This window comes from Trichogramma pretiosum, unplaced genomic scaffold (genome assembly GCF_000599845.2).
Source record: "Trichogramma pretiosum strain Unisexual culture from Peru unplaced genomic scaffold, Tpre_2.0 scaffold5, whole genome shotgun sequence".
Classification (NCBI taxonomy): domain Eukaryota; kingdom Metazoa; phylum Arthropoda; class Insecta; order Hymenoptera; family Trichogrammatidae; genus Trichogramma; species Trichogramma pretiosum.
This window is the reverse complement of record NW_019641672.1, coordinates 475,875-490,789: the sequence shown is the minus strand read 5'-3', so window position 1 is coordinate 490,789 and position 14,915 is coordinate 475,875. Positions and strand designations below refer to the sequence as shown.

Here is a 14,915-nt window from a genome sequence, read left to right as displayed (position 1 = left end):
AATTTAAAACGATTTCATTTTATTTTACCTATACTTGTCTGCCACTTTTGAATCTATAAACCTTTTCCCTTTCAAAAATGGCCTTTAAACTTTAAAGATGCTTTAGTCGATTTTTGATTTTAAAAATAACGAAAATGATTCCGTGGTAATAAAGACGTGAAAAGCTTTAATTTACAAATGTCAAGTTTGTTTATTACATCCTAACAATGAAAACATTACAATATTTAATAATAGATTACTATAAAGTATTTAAAGTCTTAAGATTATTTTTTTTACATGGATAGCTTTTAATTTACATATGACAATAGTTATAAAGAATCATTGAGAATAAACAACAGATAAAAAGATTTTTAAATGCTTTTTAAAAATATTATAAATTTCACCACTTGATCAATATTAGAGTTACTATTATGCAAATGCGCGTTTACATGCACGTGCAGCATAAATTGTGTGAAAGTCTTTCTTTTGATAATAAAAAAGCTACATTTATAATTATTTTTTTACAGCTTCAAAAAATTATGTAGAAAACGCATTCACTTTCTGACCAATTATTTACGACGAATACATTTAATTATATTATTATATTTAATAGCTAACTTTTCATTCAGCGCGCTGAAGCGGCATAGAATAACAAAAAATATATTTTACAATATCAGAATATTGTAATCTGTTAAATACATCGTTATTTGCATACATTTTCTTTGATAAATAAAAATTAATTACTTTCTTTACTCGTTCTGGAGAACAGATAAACATTTTTTGAGCATTTCAGCGTGAGCCTGAAAGTAATAGATGGTATTAAATATTAAAAATATCTGAGTACCTTTCAATAACAAGTTTACTTTAATTAGCTACATTTACCTTGGCATGTTTAATTTCAAATTCAGAAAGGTCTATCAAATTTTTTCTAAATGCCGTTACTCGCCTTTGCTTAAAATCCACAAGTTCTGCAAATGAAAAATAATTTTAATTATGCATCGAAAAATTGTAAAACACTGATTTCAATAATATTTACCTTCTCTCCCTTTTTCGGACATCTGTTCATATTTAGCGCAGGCTTCGGTTTGAGCTTGTTCAGCCTAAGAAAAATGAACATAAATTGAGATAATTCGGATATTTTAAAGTAGTTACGGTTATATATTTAATCCCAAAGAAATTTTAAAGCAAAATTTCAAATTAATGAAGCTCACACCATGCAATTAATTTACCTAAGTTTCATGCTCAGTTAATTGGCATTAAAATCCTAGTGCAAAAATTAAATCGCACAAGTACTAAATTCGACATCATTTTCAACAAATTAATAATTCAATACTTATAAAGAATCATCTAATAAAATTACAAACAATAATTAATCTTTGCACATAATAAAAATTGCATGTATGCATATAAAAAAGGGACACACCTCAGCGACCTCCTGGGCCTTCAGGATCAAGAAAAGTAAAATTAGTATTTCACAAGAATTAGATGTTATATCAAGTAAAATTTACCAGTTGAAAGTTTAGTTTAATTTTAATACAATTTCATTGTTTGCAGTCAAAGGGTACAGATAGCACATCCTGATTACAACAACGTTATTTACGTGTATTTTCACTAACTTAATATAAATATCTAGAATAGATTTCCAAAGAATATCAGGAGCTTCGTATAAGAAAAAGAATGAACTACATTCTTATTATATCTGTATAATCTTTTACCAACATAGGCGTTTATAGCGCTATCATATAAGTAGAGAGCTGAACAATCAATATTTCACACAGCGAAAATTAAATTGAGTGTGCAAAATGAAATTAATACCCAGAAGAAAATGGTTTTAGCAACGAATTTACGAAAGGGACTTGAGACAAAAATATCAGTTTTTGAATGTTGAAAAATTTACAATAGGTAAATCGATTAAAAAAGCAACTTCCAGCTTAAATTAGAAATATTTTAAATTAGAAATAAAAGTTCTAGCGATTTGGAAATCCGCTTTCGATATTCAAATTAAATTACACGTAAATTTAACGTGGTGTTATCATGTCACTTTTAGCTACATAAATCTTTTAGGACCCTGGACTGTTCACGATTCATTTATATTAATCCAATTCAAAAGTTTTTGAATACTTACTGCGTGAACATCTTTATTTTTGGCTCGTGCTTTTTCCAAAGCTCTATTTGCTGTTTCGTAATTGTGCAAAGCTTTCAATCTCCTTATTAATAGTCTTTTTCCTGCATGAGTGTCTCTCATATAATATCGTAAAGTATCAGATAATTTTAAATCTTCGTCCGATGCTACGCGTCCTTCGACTTTCTGTAAATATTATTTTATTAACAACATTAGAAAATATTAAAATTTTATAAAATGAACATTTAGAGCAATTGCTTACTCGTAATTTTTCAAAAGTTTCAGCAATTTTCGTCATGAATTTTTCAAGTTTTCCTGTGTCTGTTGTAGCTAGTTGCAAAAGGTTAGTTGAAATTTTTATATATGAATCAGCCACATCCTTGTGTTTTGCTGTTTGTCTATCAGACCGAGAAGTGGCTTCTTTCAAGTTCTGATGATATTGTGTCAAGAATGTCATTTCTTGGTCAAAAAAGTCATTGACATCTTTCACAGTTGCAGATAAATAATATTCATCTTTTGTTTTTGAAAATGACTTCATGAGTCCACCAAACATTTCTATTTTATTTTTGCCTGAAATATAATACAATTTATTATAACTTTATCGAGCAAACTAAAACAGTAATGCACTGGATTTCTAAAGCTTACCTCGAACACAAAGATCTTGATCATATTCTAAAAATACTCTAAGATTATGGTCATTTCGGAAAACTGGATGTTGTGCAAGACGAGTTAGAAACATTTCATGCATAGCAACAGTTTTTTTGAAAGTAGCCAAATACTCCCTAAAACAGAATTAGCCATAAAAATTATATTTGATATTATCTTTTTAAATTTTAAATAAAAAATTTACTAACGCTTCAAGTTCTTGCTTCATTTTCATGAACTCTTCTCTTGTCATACTGCCCTCACCCTCTCCCAGTTTCTGCAGCTTTTCCCTTGAAGCATCGAAATCAGGTCGTGGTGGACATGGAGGAATCTACATAATGAATAACAGATTATAAAAATATTCTATGATTTATGGTCACCATACATTATCATACATCATAAAACGCACAATGTAACCAGCATATTCATCATTTTCTTCGAAGCGATCATGAAGCCAGACAAACTCCTCATGCTGTCTCACAACAAAGAACTCCGACTTTTGGAAATCAGGCAAGGAGGTCTTGGTGTGGACGGTAAATTTGACCTTGTCTTTTTCACTGAGCGCATCAGATATGTCAACTTGTAATGCCTTTTCAGTTTGATCCAACGATGACTCATTGGAAATGGTCTAGCAAAAAAAATATTTTTTAATTAGTCATCAAGATTATGAGGAAAAAAGCAAGCATTCATTTTGCGACACGTCACTCACGGGCGTAACGAGAGCCTAATGCAGTAAAAAAACCAACTTATAAGACATGCAAAATACTTATTAATGTACCTTTTTGGCAGGACCATTGTTGATGATCTCGTTGGTTTCACATATACCGTCCTGCAACATATTGCACAGTTAAGATAAACAAGTCAGTCCCGCTTCACGATAGATAAATATTTAACAAGTATTAGAAACAGAGGGAAGGAGCTAATGTACAGCAGTCGTTTATGCGGTCAATTATACTGGCCGGTTGAATGATAACAGGTTCCACCTACCATCATGGCGTCTGATTTGCGACGCTCCTTGTCTCGCCAATAACAATATTCGCACTCGTCGCTCCGAAACGCCGACTATCGTCGTATATACATAAACACACACGGATGACCGAAGGCAAGACAGGCAGCAGGCAGTGTCACGAAAGGCAATGATCTTCTTTGCGCAAAGAGCAGACAGGCCCCGCAACTCTTTGGCTTTGCAGATATACTGACTCGTTATTTCTCCTACTTGTTCCCTCGTTGCATCAGCGAACGATGATCATGATCGGCCAAGACGAGTTAAGAAAATCAGAACTACTTTGGTATAGATGTGTGCAGAGGATGGCACAATCAAAGCACTCACATTTATCTTATTCAGGCATGTGTACACGGCGAGAATACAAGCCAAGGCGCAGCAGCAGCAGTCAACGATATGTTTTGTAAATATGGCACATATACACAAGTGCAGAAGAGAAGATGGTGTTGAGCGAGCCTCATAACCTCCCCTTATAAACAACGACGACTTTTACGGTTGTTCGATTATCCTCGTAATTCATATCAATGAACGACTAGTAGTTGTTTTTACGAAATCCGAGGGCCTAGATCGTATGTTCAAGTGTCCCACACTCGCGCACTTTGCCTATCGCGTTTATGACTATTCGCGAGGCTCGCCTTTATCCTCGCATCCCATAAACTGATTGTCATACGTCCACGTAGTATTTGCAAGTTCAACGCGCGCGTATGAACATTTTGCTGTCTTTCAGGGGGATTTTTAAAAGCGTAGAACGCGGTCGCGCCGACTACTCGTCACTCGTCAGCTGCGGCGAATTAAAATGAAGCGGCGGCGATCGCTCGATTCGCGTGAAAAAAAGACAATAATTAACCGATGCTGCTGCACGCCCATCGAGCGATGCGTCGCTTAGGCGCACAAGCATAATAATACGGGTGAAAGACAGCTCGAATTTCATCCCTCCCTGAGCTCTGTTCGCGTCACCTACTTGTAAGTGCATTTGCCGTTTTTATATAGGTCGCCGATAAGTGGATGTATCGAGTTTCTTTTACCGACAAATTGTTCGCTGTGTACCTGCATAAAATTGAAAAACATCAATTGAACTCGAGACCGAGATCAAAGAAAGCATTAAGAAATGAAAACTCGCGTCGCGAATTTAAAAAGCTCCACATTCGACGATAAAAGCTCGGTAATAAAAATCGATTTGTTTGAAGATGAATTTTATTTTTTTGTTTTTTTTTTTCATTACATATAATTATCTTCTTGCGAGCGCAGTTAACTAGCGGCCTTTATTTTTTATGCTATAATCTGTTCAAAATTCCATTTCATATACTCAATGTACAAAGGTATATAAATTATCATTACGATCCTACTCGATTGGCGCATAATCTTCAAGCAGTTATTTTTCGATAAATTAGTTCAATAAGTCCTGGCAAAGGTGGCGATTTTTTTTTTGCTAGATCCAAGCCAAGTGGAAACGCACTGCGCGCATAAGCATCATTACTGAATTAAGTTGTGATAATGAATATTATATTTATTTTCAAATGTACTTAAGTTTACATATTAATATAATTTTTTTCCATACATTTTGACGAAACGATTTTTCGATTAAGATGACTAGTTAATTTATTACAGTAGTTACATGTGAATCAAATGAGAACTCCATCATGATTTTATATTGTAAAAATGTCGCCGATTAGTAATTTGCGTTTACAGGTGATTTTTTGTTTAAAAATATTCCTCATGCAGCGCCAAATACTCAACAACAAACGTTAACTCGTATTTATGCAAAATAATGTACAAAGTGTTTTGGCGATTTTTTGATGTAAGAAAAGTAGTAAACGTCTCTTAAAAACATTGTCTACATATACCGATTGACTTTTCTGGTTTAAAATTTCAAACAAACTTCATATCATCATCACAAACGTTTTTCAATAGTTCACAGCAAAGATCGGGCATAACATCGACAAGAAACCAAAAGCAGCTTACGTATTCTTGATCAGTCAATGTTTAATCTTCTATTTTGTTGTTTATAATGCTATATAATTAAAAAGTACTCTGTTATGGTGCAATTTTTTCATGATATTTTGTACTTAACCTTTCTATTCAAAATCACTAAAGTAAAGAACAAAAGTCATTTTGGTATAATAATAACATACTCATATTTAAATATCCTTACGTAATTAGCACAAATTATAATTCTGCAATTCAATATAATGCTTAAAGCATCATGTAAAAAATCATAAAAATGTGTATTTCATAAACTATTGAATAAATAATATTTAAGTCGATATCATTTGTAACAATACATTCAAAAATTCACATACAAATTTAATGAATGAAGTTGAACTAATCTCGCGAATCCTTTACCTGAAAAATTCAGGGTCATGCCACTGTTGTCAACAAAAGTATACATTTAAAGGCTTCATTTGACCTGTGTCATGATGTTTATGATTTTGCCCTAAATTATTCATCTAATCATTAGTTATAAACGTTGTTCAAAATTATAATATATATTTATATTATATAAATTCATCACCTATATCACTCATCTTAAAATTGATTAAGATTAATACAGTGTAAACGTTATAGGCGCTTCCCTGTAAAAACAAAGTGCAGGAATGAGATTATCAGTTCATATTGTTGAAGGATGATGTTTCGGACAAATGAAGTCCAGCCCCTAGCAGCATCCACCACCCTGTGAACTGCCTTGACCACCAGTTCCTGCTATTCCTCCTGGACTACTTGGAGAATGTGATGGTCCAATCTTGATACCATTGGCCTTTGAAATAATAAAATAATTCAATAAATACTCTATCAAAGTACAAACAATTTTTTCAAATAATTTATTTAAATATACCTCGTTATTGATATCAAATACGCCTTCTTGGATTTTTTCATATATTTCCTTAGCAGTATTAATGAAAGCTTCTTCTACATTAGCAGCTGTCTTTGCACTGGTTTCCATGAATACCAATCCATGCTCTCTGGCAAAAGCTTCTCCTTCTTCTCTTTTGACTTCTCTTCGAGCATCAAGATCACTTTTGTTGCCAATCAACATGATAACCATATTGGAGTTGGAGTGTTGTCTGGCATCTTCTAACCACGTTGTCAAATGGTTAAAAGTCTCTCTGCGTGTGATGTCATATACAAGTAAGGCTCCAGCAGCACCACGATAATAGGATCGTGTAATGGATCGGAAAGCTTCTTGACCGGCCTATGCATGAAATAAAAATTTAGTTATTTTCGAACTTCATTAATAAGAGAGTGGGTTATAATAATTGAAATATTACAGTATCCCAAATCTGCAGCTTGATTTGTTTGCCATCAATGGTGATCATACGAGCACCAAATTCAACTCCAATAGTGAGATCGTGAACTGGCTGGAATCTTTTGTCTGTGAATTGCAGCAGTAGACATGACTTTCCCACACCTGTATAGTAAAATAATCAAATATAAGTCAAGATCAGCTGACTATGAAAAGTCAGAGCAGTTGAAAAATAAACAAAGAACAATGCGAGAATATAAATACGCAGCTAATATGTGTGCGTGTGAACGCCGTAAGTAATCATTTCTGCTAAAAACCGAAAAAATGAGTCGATAATCATTAGCAAGCTAGCAAAAAAAATAAGGCAGCATCCATTAGATTCGCTAAGAGTGCGCAGATATCTCTGAATTCTCGTTATATATGACGAAAAAAACGCAGCATCGCTGTCATCACAACAATGTCTGCTCCGTGCACGTATGCACATTTACACATACACAAACACACCGAGTCTCGGAAATCAGCTCGTACGCACGACAGGTGCAGCGTAGATGCAAATTTCTGCATACATGTTTATATATGCGGGTTGGACGTTATATATGAAAGACGTATAGAATCTAGCCACTCACCAGTATCCCCAATGATGATGTACTTGAAGAGATAAGCGTACGACATGTTGCTGCTGTTGGACTGGCTGACGTTTATTGAACGTATGTTAATGTGTGCGCCTTTACAACAATTTCAACTAGCCCAATATAGGTGTGTGTACACGAGTATACGGCACTGCAAAACAAAGAGACGTCTTTTTCCACTGCTGCTGCTGCCGTTGGCTGTTGCTGCTACTGCTGCTGCTGCTGCTGAGACTGCAAGGCGTAAACGAAACGAGGGGCCGATATAGGTATACAAAGTCCAATCGACTCTCTAACAAAACTCAAGGGGGAAGAAAAAGTCAACTAATCGCGCTTACGTGTTGCGAGACTTGGGTTGTGTAGGATATAGGAGCATGGAATAGATCACGTATGTTTGCCGGAGTCGCCCCTGTCCTGCCTGCCAAGAGTCTCTCTCTCTCTCTATCTATATCAACTTTTTTTCCGCACTGTCTCTTATCGTCGTCCACTTATTTCGTTTCTGCGTGTTGTAGAGGTATATAGTAGATTGTATATAGGACAATATAGCTGCTGCGCGATGTCGCTTTCTGCTGCTGCTGCTTTAGCTCACACACACACACATATAATGCGTTATAGAGACTATTGCATATGACGTCACGACGAAACTCGTGCGCCTGTTTTACCTTAGCAGTCGGCGGCGCTGCTGTACACACCTATATAGATACAACGTTCTACGTATCCGCGCACTACAAAAAATAGTTACAATGATAACAACAATAATAATAATCATAATAAAAAAAAAAATAAAAAATATGAACAGATGCGATCGCGCTCGATTAGGGTTTGCAATCGGTTAAATACGGCTATAAATAATACGTAATCGCGGCAGACTCGTGACTAGCGTGGCCCAGTCTGTTTTCGTACTATATACAGCAACTTACATTTCTATAATCGTAATTATGGATTTTTCGCTTATTCCGAATTCGCCCCCACACCACAAAAGGGGATACAAGCTTCGCCAGATGTTGTCGAGATTATATCGATGGGGAATTTTCGGGCGATGCGAGGTTTGTCATCGTCTCGAACACGTGAGTGCGCGCGCGTGGCTTTTTGTACTAAATAAAATGAGCTACGTTTTATATCGATGAAGTAATGAAATATACAAATTATTATTAAACGATTGACGGGATGGAGATGTCAAATTACGATGCGACAAGTTGCGCTGTCATTATTAGTATGAAATTCGATTACTTCGTTGTTCTTACACGTTTATTTCTTTTTATTTACATAAAGGCAATTATTAAATAATCAGCGAAAACGTATATAATTATCGATTCGCAGCTGACAATAACCGATCGATCTCTCCCGGTTAATATTTTTCTCTCTCTCTCGGTCAAGACTTGATGGACGTGAGCAGTATGTTGCGAGGCGATAATCTCGGATCGAATCGGGCCTTGAGCTCGGGCTCCAAGCCGAGCTCCGACAGGTAGAGAAATCGATCGTAGAGCAGGAGCGACTCGACCAGCGGGGCCAGCAGCAGACGCAGCGATCCGAAGGCCAGCACTCGTTTCCAGTCCAGCAGCATGTCCAGCACGTCGCCGCGCCGGCAGTCGTCATCGCTCGGCCGATGCGACTCGCGCAGATCGGCCGTCGCGGCTTGGCAGTATCTATATAATAAGGATACAACATCGGTAATCGTGTATTCAAATTACGCACCGGCTATCGAGACGCATCGCGCAAAATCCGATACTCAACTGTTGGAAAGTGAGGCCGTGGGACTTGAGGCTTTTCACTTGGCAGCGTCGCAGCTGCGGACTCTTGCCGGCCAGCAGATACTCCAAGGCGGCCCGATAGGCGTGAACGATGAGATCGTCGTAGTCGTTTCTCACGAGCTTGTCGCAGTGATTCTCTGAGGCGTGACAGGACACCTCGAGGGCGTTGTAGCTCATCTCCACGGTCTCGCTCGTGGGTAGTCGCTTCACGAACTCGCTCATGGGGTAGCCGGCCTCGCTGCTTCCTCTGAAACGATCGATCGATGATTTAATTGATATTTGCACGCATTCGGATCGTCGTTGCGTATATATTCATCTGCACGCGTACCCCTGACTGAGCTTCATGTAGCAGCAGCCGACGACGCAGATGAATCTGTTCCTGGGCTCGGTCGCGTACAGCTTCAACAGCGTGGGCCCGAGATCGCCGCACGGGTGAAGCCCCACCAAACCGTAGCCGAGCTCGTCCCGCGAGCCCTCGAGATCGAAATTCGCCCGCAAAGTTCGCGCGAGCTCGCACGACTTTTCGACGCTCACCCACATCGACGCGTGATGCGGCGATCTCGTCTCGCTGAGATCGTTGCCGCGTTTCCTCAATGTCAGCTCCAACTGGTCGTCCCATTTTCTGCGAATTAGCGCGATTGTGCATTTACGTGAAAAGGAGTCATTTTTTTATTTTATTTACCTGGCACGCTCGATGAGGTCTGGATTCTGCTCGACGCAGAGCAAGCACAAGCCGTACTTGTAGGCGAGTGCCCGGGCCAAGTGACCGATACCCGAGCCAATGTCGACGACGCACTTGCATTTAGCTTTCGATGCGCAATTCGCTACCACCTGCAAATTTTAATTGATATTTAAGTATATTTTTGTTACGTACCGAAGAAATATTTCGTTGTCATTCGCAAGGGTCATAATCAAGTCGATCACCTCTGACATAACAGGTATTTCGTATCTTTTCTTCTCTTTGACATGTTTCATGATCAGCTTGTCCAACTTCTCGTCATTGAGTAATTTATTATTCTTCGGAACATCGTCGGTTCGATCGCGCTCAGCGCGAATCTCGACTTCTGTGCGCGAGACACACTTGAAGGAAGCGTCCTTCCGCTCTTGATCCCGACATATTTCTACCTTCTCGATGAAACTTCGCAGGGCTATGAGCGATAAAGGATAAACTTGGCGGCTGAAAATTAATTGATAGCTTATTTGAGAAACTCGTGCTTTTCTTATGGGAAATCGCTCGTTATACCTTCCATTTGTCTGTCTAAGGATCCATTTCCCAAGTTCGTCAGGCTGAATCTGATCCAAGAGTGTTTTCCAACTTGAAGGTAATTTAGACCAATGATCTTCCAAATAAAAATCCTGAAAATTACGTATTATTCGTACTGGGTATTCATGACAATTCAAATAAAACGCAAGATTCAAAAACTAATCGTTAGATGGCGTTGAACGACAGAAAAGCCTCGACGAGTCGTCTTGCCTTATGCCTATCGTCGTGCTTGTCGCTTTCTATACGATTTACAATTGACGTCGACAACTCAATGCATATTGAAAATAATTGACGATAGCTCACCACGATGTATGAGTCCAGCATCCATCCGTAGATCTTCAACGCTGAAAATATATCGGTGATGTTTCTTCGAATTTTGGAGCAATCGCTGCAGTCGCACGTTCGAGGCATTATCGTGTTGTTTTGGATGCGTGCGCGGCCATTTTTAAAAGGCCTCGGCTTCTCTTTCACCACCACGATCTGCTCTTTCAGTTTTAACTCGATGCGGCTTGACGTCAATCGAAATTAACTTTAAAATGGGCCTTGTTAAAAAATGTCACTTTTCAACGTATCTGAAGAATGTGAAGGATTATTGTAAAAACTACTTTATGTATAAATTCCATGCCTTCGAATATTTTAATTTATCGTGATTTATAATAAGGTATTAAAACTATCGGTTTATTCAAATTATTATCTGGATAAATGTATCATTTCATTACAACTTTTTTTTCAATAATATAATATACCCAGAATTTTATAAACATATGGCGGTTTTTTGACAGATAAACTTGATATGATTTTCAAATTCTCGCGCTTAATAGAAGCAGTTGCCCCGACCTTCAACAGAGGACTCTTCAACCTGTGAAACACATGCATGTTAGTTTTGTGCATCACGCGTGTGTTTGAATCGAACCAACCATAAAATAAAACTTAAATTTTGAATCAAATCAACCATTAAATAAACCATAAAAATGGAGAAACCCACCGTTTTGGCTCGTGTAATTAAAGTTTTGGGACGCACTGGATCCCAGGGTCAGTGTACCCAAGTCAAGGTCGAATTCCTCGGAGAGGAAAACAGACAGATCATCCGGAATGTAAAGGGTCCAGTTCGCGAGGGAGATCTCCTAACTCTCCTCGAGTCTGAACGTGAAGCCAGAAGGCTCAGATAGATCTGCTATTCAAAGTAAGTTTCTATTTTTTATCTATGTTTGTAAAAAATAGGTATCTAGCTTCGGATTAAAAATTTGTAAATTTAGTTGAAGTGTGTCGGGACAATACACGTGAACTTCCTACAGATCAAAGATACTATAAGTGGAAATTCGTCTGCTTGCCCGGTTGCATTCATTAATGATCTATCCTAATAATAATAGTAAATGAGTTTGTACACCTGTTTGCATAGATAACAAATAACTTAAATAATAAATTATAGGATAATATTATAATTTAATTAATGAATTCTTTTTCATTTTTCAGATAAATATGAAATTATCTACAATTGTTGTTACTGACAAATAAATAATTATTTTGTATGGAACCCACTGATTGAGATCCAAAGATACAGTTTTAAAAAACTTAGTCTTTATTGAATTAAATAAACGTTTGTTGGTAGCCCATTCAGTTTATTTTTCAATGTTTTTTGATCTATTTAAAACTGTTATTTTCATATGTATTTTAAGTCAATGATATATGTTGTATTATAATAATAAATTTTGTATTATATAATCACTAACTTGCATCATTTAAAAACCATTCAACTATTTTGAATAGTATTGAAGAAATCATAGCAAACATTTTGTAGCCGAAATTAATTCAAATTGATATTCTAGATGAAATTCGCACTGTAATTGATCGTCATAGCAATACTCGGTAGAGTATACTCGTTTAGTATTATGCCTTAATGCAAATTTTAAAGCACGCTAAATTGATTTATCATGTATCATACTCATTTGTATGCTGCGAAAACTGAATGTAATCCTGAAAATGGTAATTTCACGATTTGTAGAAACAAGCTGCCCGGTCCTTTTTTCTATAAAAAAAAGTTGTTTTTTTTTCAAAATTGCCCATTATGATTAAATCGACGCATTGTACTGTAGCTAATGAAGTAACGTAGAAGAATTCTTATCCTGAAAATAAAGACTGAGCGAAAAAAGTCATTAGATTGTTCATCGGGATTAGTTACAATTTATTTGATCTTACAATTTATACTTTTATAAGTTTATTTATAATGAGTAAATAATGCGGCATTTCGATGTAGACTTTAAGACTAATTTTTTGTCCGAATGTTTTACCACATTTATGTACCGCATTCATGTGAAGATTGAGATTACCTCCACTATGAAATCTTATAAAATTTTTTACAAAAATACATTTGAAAGGTAAAAGAAATTCGATTTAAAAAATTGAATAAATTTTGTTCAATTTCAGGGTTTCTTTGAGCTTTTAAAAGCGTCATTTTTTAAACGTTACTAATACATTTTTCTATTTATTATCATTTAAACCAATAATTAAATATTTCATGAGTACTGACGTAATTTTTGTACATTTCACGATTACATTATATCTAGAGCAGTCAAAATTGTACAACATATCAAATTCAAAATAATTTGCGTAGTACAATACTTTTGTAGATAAGGCAAAAAGTAAAAGTAAAAATCCCATTCCTTGAAAGTACTTCATTGTATTCAGTTGTAAAATTTTAATCACGGCGTGCAAAAAAACTACAACACGGGCAGATTTCCTACTGGCATATTCTTACGAGCGTAGCGGAATCCAAGCAGAAAATTTGCCGTTCTTATGTCGGCCTCGCAGCAGTGGCACACCGCTTACAATAGTAGAAACATCTCGTCGTATACTCGAGCGAGTGCAGAAAAAAAATGCGCGTAATAATCGGCGCAGTTTGGTTTTTACCGATCTCGCATCCGATGCTCGCATTCGAGTATTTTATATACGGCAGAGATTTTGTCCAAGTCCGAGCTTATTTCCTTTTGACCCAGTTGAGCGCGTTATACTGGTACACATTATATACATGGCGGTGCAGCGGTTGGCCTGCACCGCTCTCGGTTGCATATTACAGGATAAGTATATATGTACGTGTGTACGCTGGCGAGTGCGCAGCATGTGCAGCAACGCGCCGTTCGGCAGAAGCTCCGTTCTTCGGAAGAGAGACGAATTTACTTTCACTCTTTGGGAGCTGCAGCAACGAGGCAAAAACGAGCCCACGAAGTGGTGCGTGCGTCTGGTGGACTGCGTTATGGTATTCCTTAAACGTTGCTTATATATTCGAGTACGTGCGCGTACCTATATAAAATATATTAGCAGCTAATAACAGGAGTGCGTGTTTTACGATCGTTAACGCGAGATACACGTGCACAGTACTCTAAAAGTTTATTTTTGTCAAGTGTCCGGCTGGAATCGGTCGTATGTTTCGCTCGTTGGGGGATGCTCGCTCGTAGCAGATACATAAGCGATTTTTTGTCCTCGTTATAGAGAAGCGTAACGGGGTAAAAAATGTACACCGATGCAAGATTGTAATACGTGCTCTCTCGACTTCGTCTACCGCATCTCGTAAATTATGCGTGTTATATATAATATATAATGAGAGATTCTAACGCAACGATTATTAGAAGCCTAAATGGACTAGACGTCTCGAGTTGAGCAATTGGACATGCCGCGAGCTCGTTTTGTCGATGAAAACAGGCTAACGTATAAAAATAATACAAAAAGTAATTTTCGAATCGACGCAACAACAAGAACAACAACACGAGTACGAGCGTATAACGAGGCTCAAGCATCCTCTCGAAACTGCACTCGCCTGCAGATATACATGCAAAAATATAGCCGCGTGTCTACAGTCCGGACCACACGATTCTTCGGGAGAGCTGCATATAAAATTTGCGCAATTCTTCGCGATTACTTATATTGTATGTAGGATATATATACGGTAATGTGGCATGCTGTGTGTAAGGAGGTCCTGTTTCACGCGCCAAGCCAAGCCGCACACGGAATGCGATCAAGGATCTCTCGAGAGCCGCACAAAAACGAGCACATCGACCGACGGCTATAGGCACTCGAAATTCGTACATTACATACATTACAATACACTCGTATACGCACGCATATAATAAAGACGATAATTTGAGTGCAGTACAAATTGAATTATGTGCTTATACCTATAATAAGGATGGCTCGTGTGCATTATAATATGCCCGAGAGAGCCGCGCGCGGCGCGTCAAGAGAGAGAGAGAAAGACTTTCTCCAAGGTGAACGCGCCAACTCACTATGTAG

At 37.2% G+C, this 14,915-nt stretch overlaps 4 protein-coding genes across 5 annotated transcripts; 1 reads left to right on the top strand and 3 right to left on the bottom strand.

Moving 5' to 3' along the window:
* Nucleotides 1-165: 165 nt before the first annotated feature.
* LOC106650586 (sorting nexin-6) lies at nt 166-4,577 on the bottom strand. Of its 2 annotated transcripts, XM_023460530.1 has the most exons (10): nt 3,734-4,577; nt 3,525-3,575; nt 3,156-3,374; nt 2,956-3,077; nt 2,747-2,883; nt 2,364-2,671; nt 2,105-2,287; nt 1,016-1,079; nt 862-947; nt 166-779 (listed from the first exon to the last, which is right to left on the bottom strand). In XM_023460530.1, the coding sequence occupies exons 1-10, from the start codon at nt 3,737-3,739 to the stop codon at nt 729-731; spliced, it is 1,227 nt and encodes a 408-aa protein (XP_023316298.1). In that variant the 5' UTR covers nt 3,740-4,577; the 3' UTR covers nt 166-728. The 2 variants fall into 2 exon arrangements, with proteins under 2 accessions (XP_023316298.1, XP_014224180.1); XM_014368694.2 differs by lacking the exon at nt 3,734-4,577 and having other exon boundaries at nt 3,525-3,702.
* Nucleotides 4,578-4,925: 348 nt separating this feature from the next.
* On the bottom strand, nt 4,926-8,217 carry LOC106650323 (ras-related protein Rab-2). Its single transcript, XM_014368251.2, has 5 exons — nt 7,955-8,217; nt 7,617-7,850; nt 7,016-7,155; nt 6,583-6,939; nt 4,926-6,504 (listed from the first exon to the last, which is right to left on the bottom strand). Exons 2-5 carry the CDS (start codon nt 7,660-7,662, stop codon nt 6,403-6,405), a joined length of 645 nt encoding a protein of 214 aa, XP_014223737.1. The 5' UTR covers nt 7,663-7,850; nt 7,955-8,217; the 3' UTR covers nt 4,926-6,402.
* Nucleotides 8,218-8,864: 647 nt separating this feature from the next.
* On the bottom strand, nt 8,865-11,266 carry LOC106650426 (protein RRNAD1). Its single transcript, XM_014368412.2, has 7 exons — nt 10,935-11,266; nt 10,611-10,723; nt 10,292-10,544; nt 10,050-10,198; nt 9,696-9,989; nt 9,351-9,614; nt 8,865-9,262 (listed from the first exon to the last, which is right to left on the bottom strand). Exons 1-7 carry the CDS (start codon nt 11,040-11,042, stop codon nt 8,989-8,991), a joined length of 1,455 nt encoding a protein of 484 aa, XP_014223898.1. The 5' UTR covers nt 11,043-11,266; the 3' UTR covers nt 8,865-8,988.
* Nucleotides 11,267-11,508: 242 nt separating this feature from the next.
* LOC106650431 (40S ribosomal protein S28) lies at nt 11,509-12,356 on the top strand. Its single transcript, XM_014368418.2, has 2 exons — nt 11,509-11,814; nt 12,105-12,356. Exon 1 carries the CDS (start codon nt 11,603-11,605, stop codon nt 11,798-11,800), a length of 198 nt encoding a protein of 65 aa, XP_014223904.1. The 5' UTR covers nt 11,509-11,602; the 3' UTR covers nt 11,801-11,814; nt 12,105-12,356.
* The last annotated feature ends 2,559 nt before the right edge of the window (nt 12,357-14,915 follow it).